Source organism: Hippopotamus amphibius, chromosome 9 (assembly GCF_030028045.1).
Source record: "Hippopotamus amphibius kiboko isolate mHipAmp2 chromosome 9, mHipAmp2.hap2, whole genome shotgun sequence".
In the NCBI taxonomy this organism is placed as follows: Eukaryota; Metazoa; Chordata; class Mammalia; order Artiodactyla; family Hippopotamidae; genus Hippopotamus; species Hippopotamus amphibius.
Window position 1 is genome coordinate 119,294,664 of NC_080194.1, and position 13,337 is coordinate 119,308,000.

At 47.1% G+C, this 13,337-nt stretch overlaps 1 protein-coding gene across 7 annotated transcripts in view; it reads right to left on the minus strand.

Annotated features, from left to right (window-relative positions):
* Positions 1-3,480: 3,480 nt before the first annotated feature.
* ARHGAP17 (Rho GTPase activating protein 17) overlaps positions 3,481-13,337 on the minus strand; it is an 87,257-nt gene continuing 77,400 nt past the window's right edge. For 4 of the 7 annotated variants that reach the window (XM_057748357.1, XM_057748358.1, XM_057748354.1 and 1 more), the window contains 2 exons: positions 12,129-12,734; positions 3,481-4,388 (listed from right to left, as the gene is read on the minus strand). In XM_057748357.1, coding sequence (XP_057604340.1) covers positions 4,258-4,388; positions 12,129-12,734 — 737 coding nt within the window. In that variant the 3' untranslated portion in view covers positions 3,481-4,257. Of the gene's footprint in view, positions 4,389-9,095; positions 9,145-10,923; positions 10,972-12,128; positions 12,735-13,337 lie in introns of all 7 variants that reach the window. The other 3 variants (XR_009055414.1, XM_057748356.1, XM_057748355.1) reach the window with 3 other exon arrangements.

Here is a 13,337-nt window from a genome sequence, read left to right on the forward strand (position 1 = left end):
AAAACTGAGTTCAAATACAAATATAGAGGGTAAAAACAGAACTCTGATGAATTTTGGTTTTGGTTCTTCCAAAAATACATTTGGCTCAAGTATACCGACATGTGTCATTTGTAATGGCATTTTGATGTGTGTGGCAGACAGATCCCCAAGGTGACCCTCAGTGATCCCCACCTCCTGATGTTCATGCCCTTGTGTAATCCCCTCCCCTTGAGTGTGGACAGAACCTGCGACCGGCTTCTAACCAATACAATACAGCAAAGGTGATGAGACGTCATCTGCGATTGTATTACAGCATGTAGACTCTGTCTTGCTAGCAGACTCACTCTAGGACCTGTCCTTGCTGGCGTGATGAAGTAGCGGCCTCCCCGGGGAAGCCCATGTGACCAGGAACTGCAGGCAGCCTCTAGGAGCTGAGGGCAGATCCTAGATGATGGCCAGCAAGAAGCCTTGGGTCTCAGACCTTGTGGTCCTACAAGCACAAGCACATGACTTCCAACAACATCCTGAGGCGCTTAGGCATGGGTCCTTCTCCAGTCAGACCCCCAGATGAGACCCCAGCCCTGCCTGACCCTTGACTGCAGCCTGGTGAGACCCAGGCAGGGGACCCAGCTGTGCCTGGACTCCTGACCCGCAGAAACTAAGAGATAATAAACGTGTGTTGTTTTAAGCTGCTCAGTTTGTGGTCACTTATCACACAGCAACAGATAACTGACAGTGTACGGTTTATGGATGCCTGCGTCGACGTGAAGGGTAGAGTTGGGTGGTGACGTGGGGAGAGGGACACTTGCCTGTGGAGACACAAGGGGTCAGTACAGCCACGTGCCTGGGAGTGAGCGGAAGACAGCCTCTGTTCGCCTCTTTTGATGAGCGTATCAGGTAGGAGTCATTTGGTTGCAAGCAACAGAGACAAACCCTTCTGGGTTTATGCAAACCCTTCTCTTTCTAAGTTTATGCAAAAAGCTAAAAAAGGGAATTTATTGTGAGGGTACTAGGGCAGGAATTGCAGAACGGCCTCAATGACGGGGACGGGTTATAGGAGGGAGGGAGGACTACATAGACACCTCTAACAGTGGCACCAGAGAAGGCGCCCCAACTCTGCACCACCCCATGTCTTTCCCCTAAGCTGGTAGCGGCAGGCAGTTTGGGCCACTTTTTTGCCTTTTGGTTGCATCAGAGCCAGTGGCCTCACTGTTTCTTTATCCTCAGCTCCATCACAATGATATTAGAAAAGTAGAAGCCATTGGTCTAGAAATATGTCAATGGGACGCTGCCCAGTCTGACGCAAGCCCCCTAGACTGTGAGTCACAGAGACCACTTGGGACCCTGGAGTCAAGAGATGGTAGAGCAGCACCTGTGAGAAGCGGGCGAGGGCTCTGGGATATGGTTACAGACCAGCAGGCCCACTGTGCAGGTGGCAGAATGGTGGCAATAGACTGCAGGTGGAGAAACTAGAAAGAGGATCTGTCTCAAGACCTTCAAATAAGAGCACTCATGGGACTCACTGGGCTCGGGACAGCACTGGGAGCTGGAGCCCCAGGAGGGGAATAAGGGTCCATCCATGGAACCCGCAAGGCCACCAGGGCCATCAAGGAGGCCCAGGGATTCAGTCATTCCAACTGCATCTGAACGCCTGGGAATTCACAGGGGAGAATCCAGCACAATCAAGGCAGTCAGGGGATGCCCCGATCACCCCAGCAGGCTAGGTGGGTGCTGCTTGCAAGGGGTGTGTGGTGAGAGGCACATGTCCTTGATACTGGTGTAACTGTGGGTGGGGGAGCAGGAACAGAAGGTCTGAGTACACAGGACTAAAGTTTCTAGGAGAAACTGTTGCTATGGAGAAGGGAAGGAGACAGTCTGCAGGGGCACATACCAGCAGCGCCTTCCTAGAGGCCAGCACCTTCCTGGATAGTCAGAGATGGCCACATGAGTTTAGATTACAGACTTCTCGGGCATTCCCTGGTGGTCCAGTGGTTAGGACTCCACTTTCACTGCGGAGGGCCCGGGTTCAATCCCTGGTTGGGGAACTAAGATCACCCAAGCCATGTGGCCAAAAAAACAAAAATTAGAGGACAGACCTCTCTACCGCTCTCCTGTAAGTGGTGCCAGGATAAGGTGACAGCGACATGGTGACTCTCCCAGCAAGGTTGCTCACGTCTCTGCAGCACCTTGGAGGTGCTTCTGCCGTGATGCAATTATAGCGTTGACTACGAGCTGAGCGCCACGTCCCACACTATGACTTGCCCACCCAAGAAGATGGGGAGCAGCCACTGACACATGTACAGGGGCAAGTAAGTTTCCTTTTTCTTCAGATCGGAGCTGTTGAGGTAGGGAGATTGCTACAAATAACAGGAGACTTAAAGTAATGAGGGTGGGGTTTGCTATATCTCAGAATCATTTTGTGCACCACGGCCCTTCCTCATCCCCAGGCACCGACGCCGTCTCCTCGGCGAGCACTGCGTCCCAGCTCCCTCCCGAGGGCGAGCTCAGGCATCCTGGAGGAAGCATCTGTCTCCAAGGTCTGCCGAGATGCCCGACTGTGGACAGCCAGGCTCCTTGAAGACGGGGTCAACGCTCATCAGTAACACACACTGAGGCCCTTGCTTTCTCTACAGGGTTTGTTCTAGAGCTAAGGGGGGAGCAGGGGGAGGAGAAGCAGAGAAAAAGAACAGGGATGGTGTGTGAGGAAGGAAAGAGTGAGCCTTCAGCAAACACATATTTAAGATACAGGGGAAAACGGGTTTATAGGGACATATTTTCAGTGTAATTAATAAGTACAGGGAGTACTTTGGGCACAGGAAACTTTGAGTTAAGAGGAAAAAGTGATTGCCCTTTTCAAGTTAAACTTACGTCAATTCATAGGGGAAGGAGGTCCAGGGGCTTCTGAGCAAGGGCTGGGTCACAGATGCGCCCGGCGAGCAGTCCTATCAGTGGAGCTGCCCACGGCAGCCAACATGGCAGCGTGTGTCCCAAGAGATGCCGCCAATCTGAACCACGGGGAGGGGCTATCGTCATGACTGCCGTCCAGCCCACTGGCCTCGCTTTGCTCCAGTTCCCCATCTGCTCTTCCCAAGTGTTTCAATTTTGGGAAAGAACTGCCTTGCGGGCACTGGAAAAGGGAATTCCCCTGGAACGCAATGGCTTTGACGCCTGCATGAGGCCTGTGGGGCTGAGTTACTGCGAGCCGACCGCCATGCGTCTAAGCATCTTTAGACAAGACAAATGTCTCCAGACAAGCAAGGGTGTCGGGACTGGTGCGAGGAAAGCAATAGCCCAGTCCGCGGAACGTTTGCTGAGAGATAGCCAGTCCGGGCGGTCTCTGGGTCGCCTGGTGGCTGGTCTCACTGCTGTGACCTTGCTCTCCACTCTTCCAAACTTCCACATTCACAAGTAGACCCCCGGATGCCCCGTCCACAATTCTACATCGTTAAGGGACAACACACGCACACACGATCTACAGTTTTGCCCCCAAGAATGATACAGTTTTCATATAAACCACAGAATATATTTAATTCAAATTAAACATGAAACTAGAATAACGTTCGGTCCTTATCAAGTAGCAATTACATTGTTTAAAAAAAAAAAAAGAAGAACAGTACATTTCTGTCTGCATTCTGGCAATCCAACAAGGCACAAGGCAATCCAGTTTGCTGGGGTGACGGATCCAGCAGTCACCACCAATGCTCGTGGTTCTGGGGGGGATGGGGAGACACAGACCACACTTCATACAAAATGATTCTGCAGCATGTCTGAAGGAGAGGAACCTCCCTTGTGATATAGAAGAACGAAAGTCCAAGCAGCAGGAAGTGGGCAACTTGCGTACTGGATGTACTTTATTAAATAGGTAGTTAACGCATTGCTTTTTATTCATTCCAAATTGCTGACGGCGCTGCCTGCATGAATAGCAGTGACAAAAGCTTCCTACCCACGCCTTGGCGATGAGACTCTTTCTGCTGTAGGTATTTCTTTTTTCTTTCTTTGAAAGAAAAAACATTTTTTTTTTTCTTTTTTTCTTTTTTTGGGCATGATCCTTTCCCAGGTGAAGAAAGCCAACTTCTTCAAGACACAGGTCATTCAGCTTTAAGTGGCAGCCTCAGCTCTCTCCTCGGGCTGTGAGAAGGCCATGTCCTGCGTGGTGAGGCCTTCTCCTTCCCTCCACTGAAAGCTTCTCACTGTTTGGTCTGCGAAGATTAACGTCTGCCTTGCCCCTGTTCCACTCGCCAGGGTGGAAGGGGTCAGGATGGGGGCGGGTGGCTTTCTTCACAGGGCAGTACTTTCTGTATCATTGTCCATGTCCAACAGAATGCGGCCGGGCAGGTCTTTGCTGGCTGAGTCTGAATGCATTTCAGGAAAGATGCTGCGAAGCGGTTCTGAAACCCTAGAATTGGCGTCTGGACAAAAACATGAGGAGACATGGTATCAATGTGCGGTAATGCCCAAGAGGCCACCCGAGGTGCTCTGAGAAGAGGAGAAGCTGGAAAGTTTGAGAGTCAGCCCATGCACGCACACTCCCTTACTAGAGGCACCGTCAGCCTTTAGAAGTTGAGTCAAGCTTTTGAGACCCCGGGGGGCAGCCACGCGGCACAGCCCCACCTCCTGGCTCTGGTGGTCCTTTCTGTGAGCCCACGGCAGTCCTCAGAGATGCAGCCTCAGAAGGATTTGCTTGCTGTGACTGAGGAAAGGAAACCTTATTCCTACCAATGCCTCTAACGCATTAATTTGAAATCTCCTGACAACATCTGGGATGTAGGAATAGCTGAGCTTCGCTGGAAAGAGTTCCCTTCTCTGAGGCTGGTGAGTTTCCTGCTGTTTATCAATGCTATGCCCTCAACTTCAGCACTAGTGTCACCTGGGACCAGATTACTCTGGGTTGTGGGGCTGTCTTGTGCACTGTAGCATGTGTAGCAGCATCCCTGCCTTCAACCCACTAGACACCACTAGATGCCAGTGGCACACAGCTCTCTGTCCCACAGTGTGACAACCAAAGATGTCTCCAGACACTGCCAAATGATCCCCACCCCAGGGGGGTGGGGCACAACCTCCCCTGGCTGACAATCACTGAGGTAGGCCACCAAACCTCCTGCAAATATTAATCTTCTCATCTATTTCTCATACTTATAAACCTCCGATTCCTTTTTCATGTCTTATTACGCTGGCTGGAACTCCTTCGGCAAGATGGCAAATACACGGTCCTCGAGCCACCGTCCCTCGTTCCCATGCTCACAAGACACCTCAACCCATCACAGCCCTCCTCCTAGTGAGACCTCTTCAGATTCCTTCATTCATGAACAAACACTACGACATTCTACCTGTGAGGATACAACAGCGAACAAGCCAGACACACGCTTTAATGAAGCCTATGGCCAAGTCAGGGAGGCAGGCCCTTCTGTCTGGAAGAATTTGTTTCTCTAGTAGGTGTGAGTTCTAGCAAATGATGAGCCTTGTTAGGGGTTTTAGGGCTGGTGGAAGAGAGAAGGGAGATGTTCAGATTTGTTGCAGTTTCGCTTTGCCGGGTTAGAGGTAGTCACATAGGGAGTAGAGAGTAGGAGGTGGCTGTGCTGGGGTTTCCCTGTTATGCTTAAGAGCTGCTTTTCTGTGCTTGCTGTGGTGCAGTTACACCGCATCTGCCCTTGCTGGGAGCTGCTTTTGATGATACTTCTGTTTTACCTGCTCCTCACCCACACAGGCAGAGCTGGCAAATGCAGGTGCATCCTGGGAGGCTCACTGGTTCCTGCCCCAACACAGCCCTACAGCTCTGAGCTGCAAGATCTACCTATTTCCTGGGGCATCCCTTTTCTCTCAGAGACTCCTGGTTGACAGACCCATCCCTCTAGGTTTCCTATGCACCACAACTCAAGAGAAATGTCGAGATTTGTGGAGGAGTCAAGGTGTCAAAGAGTTCAGGTGCTGGATGTCATTTCAGACAATTCAGGTCTTATGATAATTGTAAAATCAACGGAGTGGTGCTGAATTGCACTAATGGTACAGTCAAGGGTGGTCTATGTGCACAGAATACAGGCTGCCTCAGACTTGTCCTCAGCAGAATGAAAGTCAACGAGGCAGGGACCATGTCTGTCTGGCTTACAGTGGATCCCTAGTGCCCAGAACAGTGACTGGTTAATAGCAGACATTCAACAAATGTTGTGGCTGTCTGGATGGACGATGGATAAAAAGTCATCTGGTCCAACCATCTTTCCAATCCTCTTTTCTGATAGCCTCATGCAAAGAAGTAGCCATGTCTCAAAGACAACACTGATACAAGAAATCCATTGCAAATTCAACCCCTTTACCATTATCCTAACCCAATGAGACAGATGGTACAATCAGCCACTGTCTCTTCTTGGCCTAAAGACTTCACAAGGAAACATGGAATGGACATACATGATGGGAAGGGAGTGTACATACCAGTTAGATTTCTACTTATTAATTAATATCTGTATTTACACGCAAACTTAACACCTATCAGCCACAGATCCTTTGTGGAGGACAAACTTGCTATCTTTTTTTTTTTTTTGCATCACAAATAAATAATTTCTGGATTTGTACTTTTCTGAATTTCTCTAGCTATTTATGATGAACACACAATACTTACATACTTGGAAAAAAATGTGTGGTGGGGCACAAGGGAAATTCCTTTACTTCACCCTGTCTGGTTTACCTGAGCCTGGTGGGTTTCTTCCCCCAGCCCCTTTTCACTTTTACATGAATCATTTCTTGAAAGAAAACAACAAATCTGTTTATACACAAAAAGCAGTAAGAATCACAGCATGTGTGCAGAGCCAGCCTTCAGAAAGAGACTGATCTTCATCACAACAGCCAATGCTACTGAGCAGCTACTACTTTCCAGACGTGGTGCTAAGTGCTCCACACCTGTTATCACATCACAGCATCTCACTGAACCCTCATTGGAAATAACCCCATGGCAGCATCAGCGCCACCATAAGATAAGCAAGGGAGACTCTGGGAGGCTCAACTCTCTGCTCCAGGCAACACAGCTGGCACTGGAAGGAGGAGCCAAGCCAGTCTGGTTGGACTCTGGACGCTGGTTCTTAAGCTGCAGAAGGCCTCTCCTCCTCCGCCAAGGAGTCAGCATGCCTTTGGGTGAGGGGCCTGGGAGACAAGACAGTGTCTGAGCAGATAATGGCTTGAGTCTTAAACACTCTGGTTCATTTTAGTACAAAGGAGATAAAGGTTATCTTAGAAAGACGCCTGCAGGAGCCCTTCAATATATTTTTTTAAACACCTCTAAAACTTTCTGGCTGTGGATTTACACAAGGCATCGTTTTTCATTATATGCATTCCAAGAAGGGCTGGCCTTTGGGCATACTGTTTGGAGCTAAGTTCACATGAAAGACATTATTTTAAAAAAGAAAAATAATAAAAATAAAAACAAGAAAGCAGAGCAAGAGGCCCAGGTCACAGCCTCCACTCATAGGCAGAATGCCCTATGACTCACCACTGTTCCGAAGCTCTGACTAAGGTCACCCGGTTCCTTCCTTTTTTGAGTATCTTTATCCAGGAGTGGACCCTCCAAGGGTGAGAACTGGAATTCTACAATTTAGAGTGTGGTCCTAGAAAGTTTGTCACTTCAACAATTTTGAATATGTGCTTTAGGTTGTAAACCTACCCGTCAGAAAGGTCAAGGTTATTCTGATAGCCACTTTGACAGGTAACAGATCCAAACACATCCTTGAAATTAAACATTTCAGGCACAACTGCAGGGTGAATCACCCCCTTCCCGATCAAAAATATCTCTCTCTAAACTAGAGTCTGAGGGAATGACTTCCTTGTAAGCCTCATCAGTTTTCTAGGCTGTGAGAGGCTTACTTGTCTATGAGAGACTTTGAGTCAACTGTTTATTACTTCAGTAAAAGGAGAGATTCTGTTCGAGTCTCACTGGATGTTTATCTTAACGTGATTCTGACATCTACTTATTAAAAATAAAGTGCAAGTAGAAGCAGAAGCCACTTATGAGCAATAAGACATCTGCTTAATGAAATATTATGTAGTCATTGAAAAACTACGTTATAACATGGGAAAGCATGTGATGCAAGTTATAAAAACTAAATTATAACGTGGCAAAGAGCACGTGATGTAAAGTAAAATAAAAACGCAAAATCAAAATCTGTATATGCCAAACAATTATGATCATGCACCCCCTTGACTTTTAGAAAAAAAAAAAAACTAGAAGGAAAAAATAAAATATGAATAGTGGACTTCTTCAGTTATGGAAGGGTGATTTCTTATTGTTTCTAATTCCCCAATTTGCTTTAGTATCCATACTTATTTGCTTAAATGCATTACTTTCATGAGATGGAAAGAGTTTAATTTTAAAAAGGCTCTCACAAAGGCTGTGAGAACCAGAAAAGTGCCGAGTGTTTGACGACTACTGACTCGTGCTACCACCGTACCGTGGACGAACGATTAGTTAATAAACGAATTTCAGGCTCACTAAATTAACAACATCTACTCCAGAGCACTGTCTTTTTAACCTACCACCAAGTGCCGCCTCACGATTAAAATACGGACGTCTGGGCTCCAGACATCCAGACTCTGGGTCCCGGCACGTGAGTTTTTAAAATGGTGCCGTACAAATCTAATACCTGACTCTCATTATATTTTCTCAATCAAAATGACAATAGAGCTACCACGTCCATAGACCCACCTGTATGTTAAGAACTGTAAGATGCTTTTCTTATTTTATCTACCGTAATCCCTTTGAAAGTTATTCTCACAAATGTCACCATTTTACAGATCAACCAGGTTGTGCCATGCCATTGTTACACAGAGAGAGTGAAATTCTAACTTCTGTGCTCTTTCCACTACCCCTCAAGCCTGCCCGGTACAGAAAAGACTGGAAGTTAAAGAGGTAATGAGGCCAGCCCGGTGACGACGTGTTGCATGTCTGTGAGCACACTTAGTATTCAGCGTACTTGGCAGCAAGCATGAATGAAGCCAGCCTCCTTTAGTGCATGCACTATTAGTATTAGGGTGCAAGCAGGCAGGGTTAGAGTGACCGGTTAATATCAGGCATTAGTGCACAAATATGATCCTCAAGGAGCAAAGACGCTTTGGCCAATCAGATGCCTTTTCCTTACCATTAAATATTCCAATTTCAGTTCCTACTGAATATGGCAGGTCATACATCTAAATTATTTAATAAAATGTTTAAATTAGAACACTCGGCTAAAATCTATTACTTTAAAAACAGCAAGATGTAAATGCTTTTCCTTGCAAAGCGAAAATTCTATTGCTTTCTTTTTCTTGCTTTCTTTTTTTTTCCCCTACTGCTTTCTAGAGTAACAATTAAGAAGAGATTCAAAATGACAGCAGAATCCCTCCTTGTTCTGGTGCTGGTGCTGAGCTGCTAGAAACTGGCTACCAAACCTGTCTGGCAGCTGTAATCTCCCCCAAGAGCTTATCTTAATCCCCAGGCCTTAATTCAATGTTTACGATTAAATGCTTTAAACGAATAACCTGTTTTCAGGAATTTGTCTGTTTAGAGTTTTCCAAGTGAAAACATGATGTCATAATAAAGACCACCTGTCTAGGGAAGTTACATTTTTTTTTCTTCTTGAAATACCCAGTGGCTATATCCAAGATGGGTTAATAGCAGTATGCTCAACATGAGCAGATTTATAAATCCTAAATGCCCGCCTTTTGTGTACTTCCAATGGCAATCCAGGGGATTTTAAGAAATTAAAAATTATTTCTGTAATACAAAGATAATGGTGGTGACCTGGAATTTCTTGAGTTAGGAGAATTCAAAGCACAGATTGGTTTTAAAATTTTTAGCTAACATCCTAAGGAAAAGTATTTATAATATCAAATTTCACTTATCTGACAATTGTCAAAATACAGAGCACTACAGTGTTATAGCAGACGAACAAAATAAGCCTCTGGAATATATACACCCCAGGTAACAATGGTATTAAGGAGCAGACATAATTCTGGTTCGTAGTCTTTCATCTGAGTAAAAGTGAAGATCTGGGAATAAAATTCTGATGTGTCACAAATATTAAAGTGGTAAAAGCCTCAGCCTTAATTAGGGTTTAGTCATTTCACTCTGTGATCTCCACACCCAACTGGGCAACCACAGACTTTTGGGTTCATCACCTAGGAAGAGGAAGGCAGAATCACACCTGTGCCCTCCTCCGCGTCGTAAAGATCGCATTCTTGTCTTCCCCTCTGGTTTCTACAGAAAGTCTTCCTCAGACCAAAGCTGTGAAAACTCTGGCTAAGTAGTCCACTGAAGGCTTAAGGCTCAGATCAGCTGATTAGAGCAGTTGTACACATAATGAGAGCCTTATGCCGTCCAAGTGTGGACCGAAAGGCAAGATTCACAGTACCTTTCAAAACGCTCATATGGTTTAAGAAAGCAAAATGTAAGCATGCCAGAATGCAAAGAAATTTAGTGTGGGTTCTTTGGAGGAAGATTCTTTTTGGTGGGGGGGCGGTCCTGAGAATTTCAAACACCAAATTAAGAAGCTCCATGCGGTTAACTTGCACTTACGAGATAAAATTAAAAATTAAAGCTCAAGACACAGGGATGCAATTTTCCGTGCTAACTGCACCCGAGTCCTCTTGGGTTGGATGCTGATGAGCCAATCAATGACAGGGAAATCACGCTGAGAAGAGCAGAATGCTTGTGAAAAGCTTACCCAAAAGAAAGGAGACATTTCTTAGTATCTTATCTGAGTGCCTTGAAATCAGGCTCGTAATCTACTGGCATCTACCTCTTGAATCTGGAGCACTGCAGCTCAAAGTGCTTCTGATTAGAAATAAAAGGGATGTCTACACTCTAGAGAATGGATGGCAGGGGGTCAGATGGCTGCTTCTGAGCACAAAGTCAAAAGCACGTATGCAAAACACGGCTAAGCAGGCGCACGTGGAGCTGCGGGAAGCTGCTTGGGGGCAGTTACAGACCTTAGTCCTGGAAACCTGCCCCATCTGTGAGGGCGCTAGGAAGGGCATCTATTGGGAAACAAACAGACAAACCAACCAATGTGGCTTTGTTTTTTTTTTGTTCTGTTTTTTTAATAAAAGCGGAGGTGTCATCAGAAAAAAGTTAACAATTTATAACACACGCAAATCACGCCTTAGATTCCTGGGGGAAAAAAAAGTTCTCAAAAGAGAGACTAGTTGGTTAACCCTCATCATTTAGGGTACCAGTGTGGGGTGTATCCTTCACTCACTGTCAGCAGAGATGTCCTTCCGGACGTTTGGAGGGCCCAGAGGTATAGTTCAGCTACTTCTCTAAAAGTAGCTCCACTTGGGAAAATGTAAAACTAGCCTGTTCTAAGACATGATTCAAAGCTCCTAATTAGCACTTTAAAAAACACATTAAAAAAAAAAATCCATCCTTCCCATCCTTAAATCAAATAGTAAATTAGAGCACTTGGGATGGAAATTTAAAAAAAAATCATAATTAAATAAAAGGGTCATGCTCTAGACTGTCTAGACTGTCCCATTAGGTAGGTAAAATCTCCACAATCACCAATACCCAAAACAGGTTTCCACGGAATTGTGAGGAAACCTTGATATTTCTGTCCTCTGGACTAGAGGCGGCACTCTCATGTGATCGTGTCTCAAATCTCCCTTCCCAGAGCATCCAATTTGGCACAAATCACGTTTTTTAAGATTATACCTGAAATGCTTCACTCTCTATGAATATTCTTACTCTTAAAAGGAAAATAAGCATTTTAATGAGGAATTCCCTAAGAAGTGGATGTCATGCTCAAGTTGTACAACGCCTTCCACCTAGGTTAGGTCACTATATCTAGAAAAATGTAAATGTAGATGGCTCTTAAACACATAGTGAACCTATACGTCAGGGGTTGGCAAACGTCAAGGGCCGGGTAGTAACTTTGAAGGCTCTGGGAGTCTATGACCTCCGAGACTACACAACTCTGCTGTTTTAGCACAAAAGCAGCCAGAAGGAATACAGGTCAACAAATGGGAGGGGTTGTGTTCCAATAAAACTTTATTTACAAAAACAAGCTGGGGGCCAGATTTGGCCTGTAGGTGTAGTTTGCCAACCCCTGATATAAACGGAAGCCTAAATGAAGGGCAGCTGTAAAAAGCAAGGTGGAGTGCCCGGGGGGAAACGTCTGAATCCTTTTCCTACTTACCTGTGACTATCTTGGAGGCGGTGGGAGCTGCGATGCTGAGGCTGCCATCCCCGGCGGGCTGGGCGCCAGGCGGATGCGGGGGTGGGGGCATGCTGGGCCGGTTCCTCGGCTTTGGTACTGGTCTCGGTCTCGGCAATGTTCCAGCGTGTGGCTGCGCGGTCTCGGGGTTACTCACCGCCTGGCCGGGGTGCTGTTTTCCCAGGGGCGGAGTGCTGGGGGGCGTCGGCGTCTGGGGAGGGGTGTGGGACGACTGCTCAAGTCCAGGCTCACCGGGCAGGGCCCCGGGGGCGGGCGGGCCCTGGCTGCCCGGCTTGGCGAGCGCCGGCGGAGGCGTGGCCTGCGTGGGGGGCTGCGGCGGCGGGTGGCTGGGGGCTTGGATCGGAGGCAGGCTGCTGGAGTATCTCCGGGGTGCGGAGAGCTGCGAAGTGGCAGAGGGCTGGCTTGGGGCCTGCGCTGGTGGCTGAGTGGGGGGAGAAGGGCTTCGGGTGGACGGCTTTGGTGACAGGCTGGGAGGATGCTGAGATGCTCCTGGAGAACTCTGGCCCCCGGGATGGCCGGGAGGCGGGTTTCCTGGTTTCGGGGGTGCTGGAGCAGGTTTTTTAACAGCTGCACAAAGGAAAAACATCTCTCAGGAAGAGCAGCACGGTGATGGCCAACATCCCCTGGACCAGCGCACCGAGGTTCACCTCACCGTGTAAGCCAGCTGGGATCAGTACCCACCCCGACTCTCAATACCCAGCCAGTTCCTGGCACTTCACCACCGTGGTCCTCCTCCGCCAAACTCACAGTCTCAGTCTAACCATGAGAAAATCATCTGACAAATGCAAATTGAGAGACTGTCTTCAAAATGCGAGTACTCCCCAGAACTGTCAAGGCCGTAAAAAAACAAGGGAAGACTGAGAAACTGTCACACACCAGAGAAGTGCAAGGAGATGTGATGACTAAATGTCATGTGCTCTCCTGGGTGGGGGCACGCTGGGATCAGAAAATGGCCGTTAGAGGAAAAACTGGTGAAATGTGAACAAAATATGGCGTTTGGTTAGTAGTAATGTACCAATGTTGGTTTCTCAGTCGTGATAAATGTGCTGTGTGTTGTAAGATGTTAACAGAGGACAGTGGGTGAGGGGTATACTGGAACTCTCAGACTATCTTTGCAACTTTCCCATAAGTCTAAAATTATTCCAAAATAAAAAAGTTATTTTTTAGAAG